Source organism: Rattus norvegicus, chromosome 3 (assembly GCF_036323735.1).
Source record: "Rattus norvegicus strain BN/NHsdMcwi chromosome 3, GRCr8, whole genome shotgun sequence".
NCBI classification, from domain to species: domain Eukaryota; kingdom Metazoa; phylum Chordata; class Mammalia; order Rodentia; family Muridae; genus Rattus; species Rattus norvegicus.
Window position 1 is genome coordinate 27,384,990 of NC_086021.1, and position 19,225 is coordinate 27,404,214.

The 19,225-nt window shown below is 40.9% G+C and overlaps 1 protein-coding gene and 1 pseudogene across 1 annotated transcript; one reads left to right on the forward strand and one right to left on the reverse strand.

Moving 5' to 3' along the window:
- Window positions 1-10,156: 10,156 nt before the first annotated feature.
- Window positions 10,157-14,706, forward strand: Il36a (interleukin 36, alpha). The gene is made up of 6 exons (NM_001106554.1): window positions 10,157-10,275; window positions 10,552-10,609; window positions 10,703-10,816; window positions 11,277-11,416; window positions 13,461-13,674; window positions 14,483-14,706. The coding sequence occupies exons 2-5, from the start codon at window positions 10,594-10,596 to the stop codon at window positions 13,671-13,673; spliced, it is 483 nt and encodes a 160-aa protein (NP_001100024.1). The 5' UTR covers window positions 10,157-10,275; window positions 10,552-10,593; the 3' UTR covers window position 13,674; window positions 14,483-14,706.
- Window positions 12,198-18,937, reverse strand: Rpl23a-ps10 (ribosomal protein L23a, pseudogene 10; annotated as a pseudogene).
- Between the last annotated feature and the right edge of the window lie 288 nt (window positions 18,938-19,225).

Consider the following 19,225-nt stretch of genomic DNA (forward strand, 5'->3'; position numbering starts at 1 on the left):
GAAAAGAAGAAGTCAAAATATCACTATTTGCAGATGATATGATAGTATATTTAAGCGATCTGAAAAGTTCCACCAGAGAACTACTAAACCTGATAAACACCTTCAGCAAAGTGGCTGGGTATAAAATTAACTCAAATAAATCAGTAGCCTTCCTCTACACAAAAGAGAAACAAGCCGAGAAAGAAATTAGGGAAACGACACCCTTCATAATAGACCCAAATAATGTAAAATACCTCGGTGTGACTTTAACCAAGCAAGTAAAAAATCTGTACAATAAGAACTTCAAGCCTCTGAAGAAAGAAATTGAAGAAGACCTCAGAAGATGGATAGATCTCCCATGCTCATGGATTGGCAGGATTAACATAGTAAAATGGCCATTTTACCAAAATTATCTACAGATTCAAAACAATCCCTATCAAAATACCAATCCAATTCTTCAGAGTTAGATAGAACAATTAGCAAATTCATCTGGAATAATAAAAAACCCAGGATAGCTAAAACTATCCTCAACAATAAAAGAACTTCTGGGGGAATCACTATCCCTGAACTCAAGCAGTATTACAGAGCAATAGTGATAAAAACTGCATGGTATTGGTACAGAGACAGAAAGATAGACCAGTGGAATAGAATTGAAGACCCAGTAGCAATGAATATCCTAGTAAGAGCACCAGTGGAAGGGGAAGCCCTGGGTCCTGCTAAGACTGAACCCCCAGTGAACTAGACTGTGGGGGGGGGAGGGCGGCAATGGGGGGAGGGTTGGGAGGGGAACACCCATAAGGAAGGGGAGGGGGGAGGGGGATGTTTGCCCGGAAACCGGGAAAGGGAAAAACACTCGAAATGTATATAAGAAATACTCAAGTTAATAAAAAAAATAAAAAATAAAAAAAACAAAAAAAATAAAATATATACTTATATTTCTAAAAAAAAAAGAATAATTGTATTTGAAGAATTTCTACCTGGAGCTTTGAATCTGGAAGATGAACATTCAAAATAAATGAAGGTAGGCAGGTAGGCAAGGAGAGCGAGGTGGGAGGGAGATTTGCTAACTGTACAGACTCAAGGCTGGCTCTGACTCCCTCACTTTTGGATGGTGTAGATGTTCTGCAGATCAATAATGACAAGAAAGGAGTCATGCAAGCAAGGATCCCATTACAGAAGGGTGGCAGGATAGCTCTATACAAGTCACGAACAGTCAGCTGAAGAGGAACGGAGTGAAGAGTAGACAAGTTCTTTGCGGGACCATAACGCTACACCTTGATGTCTCCTAGACAGGAAAGAACAGGTGACAAGGAGCTGCACAAACCCTATAAGGCCCTGCAAAAGCAGGCTCTGATCCTAGGTGAAGAGGGGAAGGAAAGGCATGCTGAGCAACTGCTGGCTGTACAGCCCTCTGTTTGCAACTTAAGTATCAAGTACCAGTTTGGGAAACAAGCAAAGATGTTCAGCACATAGCCCATAAGTCGGCACTTAGGAAAAGCAACAGGAAAGCACGCATCCTCAGTTAAGATCTACAGTTTGAATTGAGGACAAAATCAGCTGGGACAGAGTCCATTTGGAGTACTGTTTGTGTAGATGCACAAAGCTGTAGCCATCCGAGCATTATAGAAACCTGGCATGGTAGTGTACTCCTATGACCACAGCACTCTGAAGGAGAAGCAAAAGGACCAGAAGCTCAGAGTCAGCCTTGGAAATATGGAGTTCGAAGCCAGTCTGGAATTTGTCTAAACTATAAAGGACAAAACTAGCAAGAAGTGAAAAACAACTGTGCTTTTTCTTTGTGTTCACAAAAGTCTGACTGTTAAAATGTCCATTAATATTTTTATAAATACTTAAATCTGTTACAGAGTCTCTACCTTTTTAAATATGTAACTTCTTTTTACAGGATATAGTATTTGCTTCACTCACTAAAACAGTGTTCAAAAGAGGTAAGACTCTCTTATACAAAGAAAAACAAATAAAAATTTAACTTAACGATATTAGTAAAGCCAGAGACCTAAAGTCAGGAGAGAAGAACAGTAACGGCAGCTATGCTTCCTGACTAGGCTCACTCCTTACAGGTACACGCAGCCATCTCATATGGTTCTTGTAGCACTTCCAATAAGTCATCACCGCTTTATCTCCCTGTCCTCACACTGGCTGCAGGGATGCACACAAAGGCAGAACTGGAAATGTCTGGGACTGAGATAATGAGAGGAGCCCATCTCTCCTCAAGACAGACAGGCCCCACACCCTGTTAAAGCACCTATAACTGTCTGCTTACCATTACTTTGCTATAGGCCTGAGTTAATTTCATTCTAATTACCCACAAAGAAATCCTGCTTCTACTAGCAGCTATTCCTCATAAACTCTGCTCCCATCCCTCTTCCAACCTTAAACAACCACTTAACTACTTTCTGCCTCTACTACCTACATTGTACAAAGCACATGCCCTTTTGTGATTTGCTACTTTTATTTTCAAGATTTATTTGCACTGTTGCATAAAAATGGTTCTTCATCCCTTTTGAGGCTAGGCTGATTCCATGACAGGCTTCAAATTCACAGTTAAGGAGAGTAGGCCTAAATCTCTGTTTCCAAGAACTGGGCAAGTCCAGGCAAGTTCAGGCCTCAGAAACTACCCAGTCACCTGGCCAGAGCCTAGGACAATGGGTCACCAGCAGTTTCCAGACTTCCTCAGTTACTTCCTCAGCAACAATCTCCTGACTTCCCCAGCAAGTTTCCAGGCCATGCAGCTTGGTATTGGAATGTCCATAGAAAAGGAGCCAACAGATTAACATAGCTGTCACAATAGAATTCCCTAATGTGCTTTAAATTAGGCCTGCAAGCTCACTTGAATGTCTATCTTGGTAATGGGAGACCCCAGCGTGCTGGACTTCTGCAGAATAAACACTCTTTGCTTTTATTTAAAAAAAAAAAAAAAAAAGCATTGAAGACCCAGAAATGAACCCACACACCTATGGTCACTTGATTTTTGACAAAGGAGCTAAAACCATCCAATGGAAAAAAGATAGCATTTTCAGCAAATGATGCTGGTTCAACTGGAGGTCAGCATGTAGAAGAATGCAGATTGAACCATGCTCATCACCATGTACAAAGCTTAAGTCCAAGTGGATCAAGAACCTCCACATCAAACCAGATACACTCAAACTAATAGAAGAAAACCTAGGGAAGCATCTGGAACACATGGGCACTGGAAAAAATTTCCTGAACAAAACACCAATGGCTTATGCTCTAAGATCAAGAATCGACAAATGGGATCTCATAAAACTGCAAAGCTTCTGTAAGGCAAAGGACACTGTGGTTAGGACAAAACGGCAACCAACAGATTGGGAAAAGATCTTTACCAATCCTACAACAGATAGAGGCCTTATATCCAAAATATACAAAGAACTCAAGAAGTTAGACCGCAGGGAGACAAATAACCCTATTAAAAAATGGGGTTCAGAGCTAAACAAAGAATTCACAGCTGAGGAATGTCGAATGGCTGAGAAACACCTAAAGAAATGTTCAACATCTTTAGTCATAAGGGAAATGCAAATCAAAACAACCCTGAGATTCCACCTCACACCAGTGAGAATGGCTAAGATCAAAAACTCAGGTGACAGCAGATGCTGGCAAGGATGTGGAGAAAGAGGAACAGTCCTCCATTGTTGGTGGGATTGCAGACTGGTACAACCATTCTGGAAATCAGTCTGGAGGTTCCTCAGAAAATTGGACATTGAACTGCCTGAGGATCCAGCTATACCTCTCTTGGGCATATACCCAAAAGATGCCCCAACATATAAAAAAGACACGTGCTCCACTATGTTCATCGCAGCCTTATTTATAATAGCCAGAAGCTGGAAAGATCCCAGATGCCCTTCAACAGAGGAATGGATACAGAAAATGTGGTACATCTACACAATGGAATATTACTCAGCTATCAAAAACAATGACTTTATGAAATTCGTAGGCAAATGGTTGGAACTGGAAAATATCATTCTGAGTGAGGTAACCCAATCACAGAAAAACACACATGGTATGCACTCACTGATAAGTGGCTATTAGCCCAAATGCTTGAATTACCCTAGATGCCTAGAACAAATGAAACTCAAGACGGATGATCAAAATGTGAATGCTTCACTCCTTCTTTAAAAGGGGAACAAGAATACCCTTGGCAGGGAATAGAGAGGCAAAGATTAAAACAGAGACTGAAGGAACACCCATTCAGAGCCTGCCCCACATGTGGCCCATACATATACAGCCATCCAATTAGACAAGATGGATGAAGCAAAGAAGTGCAGACCGACAGGAGCCGGATGTAGATTGCTCCTGAGAGACACAGCCAGAATACAGCAAATACAGAGGCGAATGCCAGCAGCAAACCACTGAACTGAGAATAGGACCCCCGTTGAAGGAATCAGAGAAAGAACTGGAAGAGCTTGAAGGGGCTCGAGACCGCACATGTACAACAAGGCCAAGCAACCAGAGCTTCCAGGGACTAAGCCACTACCTAAAGACTATACATGGACTGACCCTGGACTCTGACCTCATAGGTAGCAATGAATATCCTAGTAAGAGCACCAGTGGAAGGGGAAGCTCTTGGTCCTGGCAAGACCGAACCCCCAGTGAACGTGATTGTTGGGGGGAAGGTGGTAATGGGAGAAGGATGGGGAGGGGAAGCCCATATAGAAGGGGAGGTGGAGGGGTTTGTGGGATGTTGGCCGGTAATCCGGGAAGGGGAATAACAATCGAAATGGAAATAAGAAATACTCAAGTTAATAAAGATAAAAAAAATTCTTCCCTTTTTCTGGCTCATTTAGGTTTCCAGCATATAAATTTTCACAATAATTTCTAAAGATGTTCTGTTGTCAGTGTTCTGAATTATGTAGGTCAATTGAAGAAAAAGAGACAGGACAGACTGTATTAAGACTTCCTAGGATCAAGGTAGAATAGTTTCTGATGAATTGAACCAAACAGTTATGCAGAAACTTATTTCTTTATTGTTATACAAAAGTAGTTTTTTGGGTAAAACAAGTTCCTCATACCAAGCCCCTGATCTAATCTATGTGTTTTATAAAGGAAAGCAATCACAGCCCTGCAACTTTGATCCTCATTGTGCACTGTTTGAAGTATTCAACAATGCAGGGCACTCCAGGTGTGCCAGGACTGTCTTGGATCTAAAGCCATTCAAAGGCTGAAAAGCTTCAGAAAAATAACCTTATAAATCATAGAAAATAATCACTGTTTTCTACAATGATTTCTTCAAGGTCTGAGTATTTCTAGAAAACAACTATTTCATTCTGATGTCTACCCTAGAAACAATGACTCAAGAAAGTGGTTTTTAATAACAGTTTCAATCTCATTGCTTGCAACAAGTCTATTTAAGTTCTCTGTATCTTTGGAGCTTGGTTTTGGTAAATGATATGCATGTAGAAATTCTTCTATGTTTTTATGGCTCATTTAGCCTTCCACCATATAAATTTTCATAGTAATTTCTAAAGATGTTCTGTATTTCTTTGAAACTAGTTATAACATTTCCTTTTTCTAAATTATTTACTGTAAACATTGTATACAAATATTTGTTATACAGAAATTTTATTTTTATTACAAATCACATCAGCTCATGACACATTTTTCACCTTTATTTCATTAACTTGAGTGTTCTCCTCTGTCTTTTTGTCAGATTACCTAAGTGTAAGTCTTACCTTTCAAAGAACCATCTTTTTGGTGGATATGATACATTGCTCTTTTAATCTCTGTTTCATTATTTTATTAATGTTAATTTCTTGGTGAACTTTTCTTCAATGTAGTCAACTCTTTCATACATTTTCAGGTTTTTTTATTTCATTTTGCATACTTTATTTCTATAAAAAGTCATGGGTCCAATTTACATGATTTTTTATATGTACTCTCAACTCCTTGGTCATTTTTAGCAGTAAACTTTTGAAATGTTCATCTGGAATTTTACCTTTTTGTGTTCAATAGTTACAATATTTGGGGAAGTCATGTTGCTTTGCTTTTTCATGTTTCTTGCAATTCTGTGTTGTACTCTATTCATTTGCTGGTTTGTGTATTTCTTTCGATGTGGAGGTCTTCTTCCTGTTGAGCAGCCTATACTTCAATCCCACTACCTACCACTCAGTAAAGAGAAAGCAAACTCCTATAACTGAAACTATACTATACAGAGTATAGACATACACTTAAAACATATGATAGCCCACTGGTACATCATACTATATCATCAGTGACCACAAAAATAAGACAGAAAAAAGTCATGGAAAGTGTTTCATGAAAGAAAGAATCATATAGGGTAGCAATGGAATAATAAATTAATGACATAACGGAAGGGGGCAGGTGAAAGGGAGAAATATAGAAGCTAGATTAAAGAAGTGAGTAGAAAAGGTAGAGTAGGGTTGGGTGTTATGGAGGTCAAGAGAAAGGAGAAAAGACTAAAAACAACCCACAAATTTAGAAATGAAAAATTAAATTTTACCAATGATTTTAAAAGTTCAAAAACACAAATAAATGATTAAAAATTAAAATCTGAATATTAAAATATTAAAAACCCTTAATAATCAGATGTGCAGATATAACAAAAGGATATATCTCAGGACTGAAAAAAAAAGAAATTAAGGAAAAGAAAAATATTCAGCCCAAATGAGAAAAAAAAATGCATCAACAAAATTGGATGAGTGTATTCAAGAGAATAACAAACCAGAAAACTGAGATATATCAAAGTCAAAATCCTATTAGACATGAGGGCAGGGGGTAAAGAAAGGAATTACAAAAAGAAAAGAAAAAAAAGAAGAAAATTGGGTGTCATATTAGCTTCTTTCTGGGCCCTCAAAAGTTGGAAACTGCCATTGTATCCCAGGAGTGGGTCAAAGGTCAGTTGAACTGATAGATGCATGTCTTCTCAATGGTTCATGCTGTTACGGAGTCTGGACTGGGCAAATGTCTACATCCACCAAAGTTGTCAGTACAGTGGTAGCTTTCTTTCCACATATGACAGGACTTCTGCTGGCAGTACTTAGCTTTGCATCGCATGGTCTTGAATGTTATCTCCCCTTCTCAACACTCTCCAGATTGTACAGTCTGGCTAATGTCTGCCAAGTACATTAGGACTGTAGGAAGCAAACAGTACAGAAATTGGGATGGGTGAAAGATTTGTCTTCATACTTTCAAAACATTCTTAGTATGCCCTGCTAGAGGAATATAGTTGTGGGTGTCTCATTGTAGTGATTTGAATAAAAATTACCCCCATAGACTCATAGGGAGTGGCACTATTAGGAGGTTTAACTTGTTGGAGTGGGTGGGGCCATATTGAAAAAAATGTGTCACTGGGAGCAGGCTTTCAGCTCTCAGGCCAGGCCTAGTGTCTCACTCTCTTCCTGCTCTCTCTGCCATGTAGCACTCTCAGCTACCTCTCCAGCACCAGGTTTACCTGCGTGCTGCCATGTTTTCTGCCTTAATGACAATCGATTAAACCTCTGAACTGTAAACCTACCCCAATTAAATGCTTTATTATAAGAGTTGTTTTGGTTGTGGTGTCTTTTCATAGCAATAGAAACCCTAACTAAGACACTTGAACAACCTTGGAACATTCTCAGGCTCTACAGCAGGAAACAAGGAGGTTCCTACGTGAGATCTGTATACCAACCTGCTCTGGGCTCAAAGCTACCAAATTCTTAAGAGTTATTTTCAGTAGATGAGGTCTGTTTCTAGCTATCTTAAGATGGGCTGTCTCTGATCCTCCTGTTTGGCTTCATTCTGTTTTTCTCTTTCTCCGTTTGATTGGTGCCAACAAAGCCCATTTGTATAGTTTTCAGAGATTGGATATAAAAATGGCTTCAGGGCTCTGAACCTGTTTCCTCCCAACCCCAAGCATACCCAAAGTCCTGACCACTTTCTTTTTGTGTTGATTTGAGAGCATGGGCAAATGCTATAAACACAGAAAGCATAGCAAGAAAATTTTTTGAGATAGGATCTTACATAGCCCTGGATTTCCTGGAACTCTCCATGTAGACCAGGCTGAGCTCATATTCAAAGAGGTCCTCTGCCTCCAGACTGCTGAAATTAAAGGCAGGCCTGATGGTATAGCAACTATTAATGTTCTTTTCTTTCAGATCTTGATTTTGTAGGTTGGTGTAGATCCTGGGTTGTTTTTTTTTTTTAATTTCTGACCAGATGCCAAATTATGCCAATACAATATTCATAGTGTACACTTTAGAATCAAGTGTAAGCACAATTAGAAATGTTTAAAAATTTACTGAGAATACGAATTATTTGAATACAAATGTCTTCCTTTTGAGTACTGATCTGCTGTTTTATTGGGGTTGTCTTTAGAGCAGAAAACTTGCTTAGGAAATTACTACAGGGAATTCAGTAGAAACTAGTTACTTTTCTGGTTAACTGTGGCTAGAAGTCAATAGGGGCCTTCTGAGAAGCCTGAGAATTGTCTCACTAGAAGACTAGGAGGCTGGGACCTTATCTACCAGCCCCTTAACTCATTGGTAGTATTTGCCTTGAGATGGAACCTGATAAAGTATGAAAGTGACTTGGTTTTGGATCTTTCAGAGACAGACTATAAACTCCAATATGGGGAAAAGCATCAAAATCATTGCCTCTGTTTCCTTTCAAAATAATCTAATGATGGGCACTCTGACAACTGAGACCATCTGACAACTAGACCTAAGCATGGCAGACATGGCAGCAGCAGATGCTGCCCTTCCTAGTCCCTTTCTTGCTAAACCATTGGATCTCCTTATTTGGCCACTTCCTTACTATGCCTGACTCCTTTCTGGGGGTAACTACCAAGGTTCCTCTATCAAAATTTCCTATTTGGCTACAATGACTAACATGTCCAACCAGAACCTCCCAATTCATTCTAGCCCATTCTAACCTGACGTCCCCTTTTTCCCTCCCTCATTCTTACTGAGCCATTTATTGCTGTTTCTGCCTGATTCAGATGCAGCCACCTTGTGTTTCTGTCTTGCTTAATAAAATTGTTGTTTGGGTGTGTTCTGTGCCTAATACATCATTAGAAGGGAGCACCCCAAACATGAGCAGTTCATCAGGCTTCCTCTTCCTATAACAAGTTAATGACATATCTGCTGAGATGAGGCCAGGCAGTCCAAAGTTGGCTTTGCTTTGGCTAAAACTTGTTAGTGGAGAAGCAACATGTATATTGGCTGGGAGAAGGTGAAGCATCCACTGAAATCAGCCTGAGGTGACTTGTATTAGTTTAAAAGTGACATAGGGAGACCATATCCAGAAGTTAGGCATGGCCCCCTGGTTGAGGAATGGGGTCACCCACACATCTCCAAAATGTTAACCCCGAATTGCTCCTGTCTGAAGGAAATACAGGAACAAAGAGTGGAGCAGAGACTGAAAGAAAGAACATCCAGAGACTGCCCCACCTGGGGATCCATCCCACATGTACACACCAAACCCAGACACTATTGCTGATGCCAAGAAGTACTTGCTGACAGGAACCTGATACTGCTGTATCCTGAGAGGCTTTGCCAGATTCTGATCAAGATGGGGATACTCAAAGACAAGCATCAGACTGATTACAGAGACACCATTGAAGGAGTTGGAGGAAGACTGAAGGAGCTGAAGGAGCCTTATATGGCATCAATGGGAAGGGAGGCCCTTGGTTCTGTGAAGGCCTGATGCCCCAGTGTAGAGGAATGCTAGAGCAGTGAGGCAGGAGTTGGTGGGTGGGTAGGGGAGTACCCTCATAGAAGCAGGGTAAGTGGGGATGGGGTAGAGGGTTTGCAGAGAAGAAAAGGGATAATATTTGAAATGTAAATAAATAAAATATCCAATTTTTTTAAAAGTGACATAGGACTTAAAGCATAGTCTTCTTATCTATCCTTGTACTTCCTGTAGGTTCCTACTAGTAGGAACAATATTCTAGTACTTCACTTTACATCACCTAGTCCAGTCATCCATCCTGGGGAAATCCCATGTTTCTTTCCTCCATCAGGATAAAGTCTGTGACTTATTTCCTGCTTACTGCTCTCACAGGCTTAGCAAGCCCTCCCTTTCCAAGGTGCTCTAAGTCACAAGCATGCTGCAAATGCCATTATTCCAATAGATGCTTAGCAAGCCCTCCAGCACACGGAACCAGCAATTATCTAGGGTGCCCAGCACTCCTAGATCCACTGATGCATAATCTCCTCCCTTCATGTTTTGGATAAAAGGCCTGGACCCTAGCAGAGCTTGTCAGAGAAGCTGAGCACAGTAGTGGCTGTAGTTCTGTAGTGTGCAGATACATTCCTCTGCAATCAGGTTAGAGACACAGCCTGTGGCTTTCAGCCACTGCCTGGAATCTTGCGTTGTTCCGTTCTGCCCTTGGTGCTGCTCTTGGTGCTCTCTGCCCCCTTGTACCTCAGGTCTATGTGGAAATTAAAGTAGCTACTTCCCTTGGACAATAAGCTGAGTCTAAGGATATAATAGGAGCTTGGTGACACTTGGTTTAGAGAGTTTGCATGGGGTTAAGCTGCTCACCAGTTCCTCTGACCTGGGTCAAACTGCAACTTTAGACTAACTCTGTGTCTTCCCTAGGATCAGTCTGCAGATTGGCAGTTCAGAAACAACATCACCATAATGAATAAGGATAAAGGTAAAGATCACCTTCATGAAGGAGCAAAACGATTGGAAGGGGGAGATGTCCTACACCTTCCTACTTAAATATCTGCATTTACTTTTGTTACAGAACTAAGTGCAGCAACACCTTGGTTTAGACATATTCAGGATCTTAGTAGTCGTGTGTGGGTCCTTCAAGACAATATTCTTACTGCAGTCCCAAGGAAAGAGCAAACGGTTCCAGGTGAGTAACCCTGGCCTTTTATAGCAGCCCCTCTGGCTAACATTGTAGGTGTGTCCTCGGCCTTTCATTTCACTGAACGTGTTTTAATTGGCCTTATCTGAAGAAGAGTATTGCATGTTTAGAACAGAGAGTAGTCATAGTCTTGGATGAGTCAAGGAAAAGAGAGGTAGGTGACCCTAGGAGGAGTGGAGGGCTAGGTTAATGAAATGGTGGAAGATTTTTTTTTTCTGTGAAGCTTCAAAGAGTTAAATAAAGAGAACAGTCTATGAGATGGATTTTTGAATCCATGAGAAGTCTTCTCTCATGGAAAGAGTTATGCAAATGAGATGTTTGTCTAAGCCAACTGGTGTGTGATGGGGTGCTAGGAAGGTTAGTTCCAGCCTCTATTTTGTTGTGCTGAATTTGGAGATGATGCTTTGGAAGCATGAACTGAACTCTGCTCTCTGCCTTGCATTCACAGTCACTATCACCTTACTCCCATGCCAATATCTGGACACTCTTGAGAAGAACAAAGGGGATCCCATGTACCTGGGAGTGAAGAAACCTCAAAGTTGTCTGTCCTGCACAAAGAATGGGGAGCAGCCTGTACTACAACTTCGGGTGAGTTTAGAAAAGAAGGAGCTGCTCTCTCCTGGCCAGAGGAAAGGACCCCACCTTTTCACAAAGCACTCACTTAGCAGAATCTCTGAGTTTCAAATCTTTTAAAAGGCAATTACCAGATTATCCTTATCCTGATTTAAGGGTGCATAAATTACCAAAGAATAAGGAAAAATGTAGGGGTATTTTGAAACCAGCTTTCCAAAATAACATTTTCTTTTATTTTACAAAAGTTTTGTCAAGGAAGATTTTTAGAGTTACTCTGGAGTGTCTGTGTGTGTACACATGTGTGGGCTTGGGTCTATGTGTGCATGTGTGTGTGTAAATCAGATTGACACTGAATGTCTGTGTGTACACATGTGTGGGCTTGGGTCTATGTGTACATGTGTGTGTGTAAATCAGATTGACACTGAATGCCTTCCTTCATCTCGCTCCATATCATTTTTAAGATAGGATCTCTCACCAAATCTGGAGCTCACCAGCTAAGCGAGGCTGGCCGGCCAAGGTTAAAAAACAAGGGTATTTCAATTGTCACAGAGTGGAAGACAAAATTTCTAGACAAAATTTCACTGATAATTTTTTGTGAAAAAATATATAAATCTCTGCAATGGGCATCTTAGTGACTCTCCATTATTAAAAAAAAATATTATAATGATGCAATTTAAACTAGACCTCTGGGCACCATAATGATTGATTATCTTGACCCTTTCGATTAATAGACAGATGCTCAGTTTTATGATTAAACAAAAAAATAATGAATTTCTTTTTAAATTTTATAGTCATATTTATGTTTTAAAAAAACTTAATGTACATTTAACCCAGTTTAGTGGCAAGTTCTTTAGCCTTTGCCTTTTCCAGCTTGGCAATGGGAGCCACAGACTTAGGACCCAGGACGTTGCCTCCCCAGTGGTAGCAGATCTCATCATATCTGTCATTATAATTGGTCCTAATAGCTTCCACCAGCCTATCCAGAACACCCCTGTCTTCCAAGTTAACCTCTGTGAAGGCAACAATGGTTCATGTCTTCCTGTGGACCAGGCACTGCAGCCTGACCTTTCCCTTGATGGTGCAGAACGGCACCCCCATCTTTCGATACAGGACAGGTAGGAAAACCACCAGCCCAATGGGGTCCACATCATGGGCAATGACTATCAGCTGAGCCTTCTTGTTCACCACCAAGGTGGTGACTGTATTGGCCCCTACTCGGAGGTCAGGTGGTCTCTTAGCTTGGACGTCCCCTTTGCCCTAAGCTTTTTTCTCAGCATGGCCTGGTAGGTAGCCTTTGCTTCTTCTCTTGCTTTGCCTGCACTTACGGGCAAACTCACCATGATGATAATGGACTAAGCCACTGGAACTATAAACCAAGCCCAATAAAATTGGAGGCAAGAATGTGAGTGAAGAGCAGGAATACTGCTGACAGGGAGGAGCCTATAACACATGAAAGGATATCCCCTGACAGTAAATATGTCCACAGTGCTAAAGAAATTTTGCAAAGTCAATTGTATTTATGCTATTATGTAAAAATTCATTGAACATCTTTAATCCCAGCAACTGGGAGACAGAAGCAGGCAGATCTCTGAGTTCGAAGCTATTCTGGTCTATAAAGTAGAGGGGGGAAAGGGGAAGGGGAGAGGGAGAAACAGCTGGATATGGTGGCACTTGCCTCTGATCTTAGCATTGAGGCTACCCAGAGAAAATTTGTCTCAAAACATTGAAAATGCAAACAAAATTGAAATTTTGTGTCCTAATGTTTCTGCTACACTCTTAACATGTATTTGGAGTACGTGATTCTCTAATAAGAAACAGAAGTCTCGGGGTTGGGGATTTAGCTCAGTGGTAGAGCACTTGCCTAGCAAGCACAAGGCCCTGGGTTCGGTCCCCAGCTCCGGAAAAAAAAGAAGAAGAAAAAAAGAAAAAAAGAAAAAAAGAAAAAAAAACAAGAAACAGAAGTCTCCAGACTGCTTTAAAAGGTAGAAACTGATGTTAAAAACAAGTGAAGAGTTCCTGTGATAACATTTCTTCCCGGGATCTCTTTCTCACCCACCAGGAAGGGAACATACTGGATATGTACCACCAGAAGGAACGTGTAAAAGCCTCTCTCTTCTATCACAAGAAGAGTGGTACAACCTCTACATTCGAGTCTGCAGCCTTCCCTGGTTGGTTCATTGCTGTCTGCTCCAAAGGGAGCTGCCCACTCGTTTTGACCCAAGAACTTGGGAAAACCTTCATCACTGATTTTGAGATGACTGTAGTACATTAAGGTCAGTCTTGTAATGGGTGCTGCTTCCCAAGCAGAGCCTTGCCTTCGTTTCCACCATTCTAGCTTTCAAAGCCCTTCTTACATGAGCACTGTTCTCCTGATCCATCCTTTAATGGGAGGGGGATTTTCATGTCAACCTACAAGTTAGACTCATGGGGGAAGCAAAAAAGTTCATTTGAGAAAAAACCTCCATTATATTAGCTTATCAGCAAGTCTAAATGATCTAAATGCTGCTATTTTCTTGATTAGTGATTGATATAGGAGGGCCCAGATAACTGTAGCTGGTGCTACAACTGGGTGGGTGGTCCCAGGGCTATAAGAAGGGCAAGTGGGCAAACCACATACATAAATCAGTACTCTTTTGTGGTCTCTGGAGTTCTTGCACTGACTTCCCTCAGTGATGAACTGTTACCTGATACCGGGAAGCATAAATTATTAAAACATTTCCTTGCCGAGTTGTTTTTTGGTAAATGTTTCATCATAACAACAAAGAAGCAGACACACATAACCAAAAAAGCAGATTAAGAGGTAATGTGCAGTAAAGCTTAATCCTAGAATACAAAGAAAGAATCTGTTCCTAGTCTTTTGACGCAAGGTGAATTGGTGTCCTCCCACACATTCATGCAATGATCTAAATGCTTGTGTAGGCTGTTGGGGAAATGGTAGTGGTATACTAGGCTTCTTTGTCGTGGTCATGTGGTTAAATCATAACAGCATTACAAGGAAGAGACCCTAGCTACATACTTCCTGGTATTATATAAGCTAATATATAAATGGTGACCATCTGTGTTCACACTTCTGGGTTTTAGATTGCTCTGCAGCACTCTCTGAAGATCTCTCGGATTCTAACAAGCAACCAAACACACCCCCAACAAAATACAAGACTGAAAAGAAAGCTGAGCCCTCCCTGGGCTTTTTTCCCTTGGCAGGTGGATCAGATGCAGAACTTCTTACCATGTTTTCATCCAAAGCATTTACTGATGGTTTTTACAAGAAGAAAACGTTTTTAATTAAAATCATTTATCTCACTTGCATTATTGAATAAAATAGCCATATTATTTTTGCATTTATAGTTTGTAAAGCAAGCTCACATGCTCTCTCTCTCTCTCTCTCTCTCTCTCTCTCTCTCTCTCTCTCTGTGTGTGTGTGTGTGTGTGTGTGTGTGTGTGTGTGTGTGTGTGTGTGTGTTTGTGTGCTTGTGCATGTGAAGCCCAGAAGTTGACGTCAGGTATCTTCCTTAATTACCCTCTACCTTGTATATTGAGACAGAGTCATCCATTTGGGCTCAGAAATTGCCAACGCAGTTAGTGTAGCTAGCCAGCTTGCTCATGGAGAACTCTATCTCTAGCTTCAGAGGAATGGAATTACAAATGGGACACGTGCTGGTTAAGGTTGTTTTGTTTTGTTTTGTTTTTGTTAACTAGACATGAGCAGGGGTCATCTGAGGAGAGGGGAACTTCTGTTGTGGAGCATTTTCTTGATTGATGACTAATGTGGGAGGGTCCAATCCATAATTGGCAAAGCCCTCCCTGTACTGGTAATTTGTATAAGAAAGCAGGCTAAGAAATGAACAAACCACTCAGACTGGCCTCAAATTTGCAATCATCCTGATTTCGTCTCTTGAGTAGCTATAAATATAGCTTTGTACTGCTTTGCTAGAGCACTTTAATACACAGTCTTATTGTGTAGCCTCCTTACACCTGGACATCCTTGTGTAGTCTGGTCTGGCCAAAACCTCAAAATCTTTGTGCTTTATTATTCAGAGTGATAAGGTCACAGGCACGAAGAGCCACGTCCAGTTATGTTTGGTCTTTTCAATAATACCTGTTGTCACAATGATCACACATAACCTAAAGGAAGGTGTTTCCAATAAAGTGAATATAAACAGCTAGAAAATAGTTCTGATAATAAAATCATAGATGTGAACCGAACAGCTACTCTCAATGTCATTAAGATAAATTTTAACAGGGATGGAGACATTTTTAGTTTCCTTTTAAAACATTAGTGCTGAGATGTATATCATATACTGGAAACTCATAAAAATCTAATAAAGCTAAATAAATGATCATGGAGATAACATCCACACTGCCAACATTCTTAAAACATACAATACTTAAGTCAAGGTGTTTTTGCTACTAACTCTAATGAAGAAAATCTTAGGGAACAATTTGAAGTTCAGAAAGGCACACTCTTAATAATTAAGCTAGGAACATTTTATGGTTAGGGGACAAGAACAATGGAAGCACTGGCTGGCGTGACTCTCACTGAGGCTGGACTGTGATGACTAATTTCTTATGCCCACTTTTGCTATCAGTAAGCTTTCTGATGTGACTTAATAAGAACTGCTGATGAGTAGAGATGCATTTTGAGGATTTAAAGTAGATATGACTGACTTTTATATAAAAATTTAGATTTTGATTCTATTAAGATTCTTATAAGATTACTTTTAAAGATAGATCCTTTCTTTGTAACCAAAAATTGCCGCCTGCAGTAAGAGGGACTGGCTGAGAAAATTATCTTGCTTGCTTACAGTTTTTAAATCTATAACAACTTGCTTAGCTATGAATGTACATGGGTTCTTGGGAATAATTTGTTTTATTTACCTGTACTATGTAATGTTATTTCTTGTAACAATATTTGGGAACATACTGTTTTTTCGTACTTATTCACTAGAAGAAAACTAAAATGTAAACACATTGTAATTTTATACTGCTTGAAAGACTTTGCTGGGATATATAAGCCATAGGAGAAAGAATAAAGTTGTTTGAACACTGTTCCTTCCAGAAAGAAAGAAAGAAAGAAAGGAAGGAAGGAAGGAAGGAAGGAAGGAAGGAAGGAAGGAAGGAAGGAAATGAACAAGCCAGCAAGCATTCCTCCAACAGTCTCTGCCTCAGTTTCTGCCTCCAGGTTTTGACCTGCTTGATTCTAGCCTTGACTTCTGTGGTGTCTGAATGAGAATGCCTTCATATATTGGCAAACTTAGTCCCTAATTGGTGAACTATTTAGAAGGATTGGGATGTGTGGCCTTATTGAAGGAAGTGTATTGCTTTGAGATTTCAAATGTCTATACCATGTCCAGTATTGCTCTTTCTTTCTGCTGCCTGAGGATCAGGATATAAAGCTCTCAGCAATTGCTCCAGGGCCATGCGTGTCTGCTCCCCACCATGAAAACAATGTACTAACCCTATAAAACTGTAAAAAAGGACCCAGTTAAATGCTTTTCTTTGTAAATGCCAACTTAGAAATGGTGTCTCTTCAAGTAATAAAATGATAACCAGGGCAGTATCCCTCAAAAGTGGGCTGTGACTATAATGTGAAAACCTAATAAATCTTTTCCTCTCCAAATCGCTTTTGGCTATAATCTTTATAAAAGCAATAGAAAGCAAACTAACACAACTGCCCAGCCCTTACATGGGTACCAGGAATTTGCACTCCGGTTTTCATACTTGTGCAGCAACTACATTATCCTTCATTCCATCTCCTCGGCCCCAAGTCTCTTAGCTTTTAGAACTAGCAAGATTTCTAAAGAAGCTAGTATCTTCCAAAACCAGATCCTTCAAAGAGCAAATATGAGATGACTAAGAAACAGGATTTCATTAATAAAAATCACATTCTATATTTTGTATTCTATGTATGCACTGCATAATGAACTTCAAATCTCCTGCCCTGCCCTGGTATGTGTTTCTGTGAGCCTCTTTGACTTTTTCTTTGAACTCATCAACCATAAACTGACTTCATTCTCTTGTATGGAGAGGATATTCATTTTTGAATGATTATCTTTTCCTATATCCTTTTAAAATTAAAATTTCTTTAAATGTTCTTGTCCAAAGGAATGACAGGGGCAAAAAAGGGAGCAAAGACTGAAGGAAGGGCCATCCGGGGACCGCCTCACCTAGGGATCTATCCAGTCTGCAGACACCAAACCCCACTGTTGCTGTTGCCAAGAGGACCTTGATGCCAGGAACCTGGTGTAGCTGTTCCCTAGGAGTCTCTGCGAGCCCCTGACCAATGCAGATGCAGATGCTTGGAGCCAACCATCAGACTAAGCTCTGGCACTCAGGTGGGCAGTTGGCAGAAGGACTGAAGGAGCAGAGGGGGATTACAATCCCATAGAAATAATGTTGGCTGGCTGGACCACCCAGTTGCTCCCAGGGACTAGACCACAAACCAAAGAGTGTACAAGAGGGATCCATGGCTCCAGCTACATATGTGGCAGAGAATGGCTTTGTCTGACATCATTGGGAGGGGAGGCCCTTGGACCTGTGGAGGTTTGATGCACCAGCATAGGGGGATGCTGGAGCAGTGGGGCAGTAGTGAGTGGGTGGGTGAGCACCTTCATACAAGCGAAGGGAGAGGTCAGTGTGGGATGGGGTTGTGGATGAGTAACATGGAAGAGGGATATTATTTGAGATATAAACAAATGGAATGGCTAATAAAATTTTTAAAAGAGAAAAAAAGAAATTTTAGTAATTCTTTGAGAATTTCCTGCAGTGTGTTTTGATTGTATTTACTCCATCCCCAAATTTCTCCCAGATCACCCCTCTTTCCCTACCTCCCAACTTTATGTCCTCTTTTTTTTATGGTGGAAAAAAGTATATATTTAGAATTAACCATCTGGATTCACTTTAGATGATCCCAGTCTTGTTGGCAACATCTAGAGCGTCATAATCAGGAGTCAAGTGAACATATACTGCCTTCTTCTCTCTGTCAGGCCACATCTATGTCATAGAGCTTCTTAATGGCCTGTTTTGATCTGGTGCTTGTTGGCCTTTCATCCACAATAAACACAAGCATGTTATTGTCCTCTATTTTCTTCATGGCCGACTCGGTGGTCAGTGAAAATTTGATGATAGCATAGGAGTCAAGCTTGTTTCTTCTGGGTGCACTCTTTCGAGGATATTTTGGCTGCCTCCGGAGCCGCAGGGTCTTGGGCCGCCAGAAAGTGGATGACGTTCAAACCTTCTTTTTGTGGCTGTGGACACCTTTCAGCACTGCCTTCTTAGCTTTCGAAGCCCTTGCCTTGGCTTCAGCTTTGAGAGGGGCCAGAGTTTCCTTCTTTGCTTTAGGCGCCATCTTGGCGAAAAGGGTTCCTCTTTTTTTATTAATCATTTTATTTGTTTCCATTTCAAATGATATCCCCCTTCCCAGTTACCCACACACACATAAGCCTCCCCATCCAACCCCCCTCCATCCTCTCCTTTGTCTTTTTCATCCACTCCCACCTCACCCCTCTAGGATTCCCCTATGCTGGGGTATCAAGCCTCCCTCCCCTTCCATTGATGTCAAATAAGGGCATCCTCTGCTACATATGTATCTAAAGTCCTGGGTCCCTCCATGTATACTCTTTGGTTGTTGGTTTAGTCCCTGGAAGCTCTGGGTGGTCCAGGTAGTTGATATTTTACTCCTTATGGGGTTGCAAATCCCCTTCAGTTCCTTCAGCTCTTCCACCTGCTCTTCTATTGGCGTCTCTGGGCCCAGTCCGATGGATGGCTGTAAGTTCATCTGTATTGGTCAGGTACTGGAAGAACCTCTCAGGGAACAGCCATACCAGG

What these genes read in the sequence shown, in the direction of transcription:
- Il36a (NM_001106554.1), top strand. An exon ending in GAAAGAGCAAACGGTTCCAG is followed by an intron (nt 10,817 to 11,276) that starts GTGAGTAACCCT and finishes TTGCATTCACAG; the next exon opens with TCACTATCACCTTACTCCCA. An exon ending in AGCCTGTACTACAACTTCGG is followed by an intron (nt 11,417 to 13,460) that starts GTGAGTTTAGAA and finishes CTCACCCACCAG; the next exon opens with GAAGGGAACATACTGGATAT.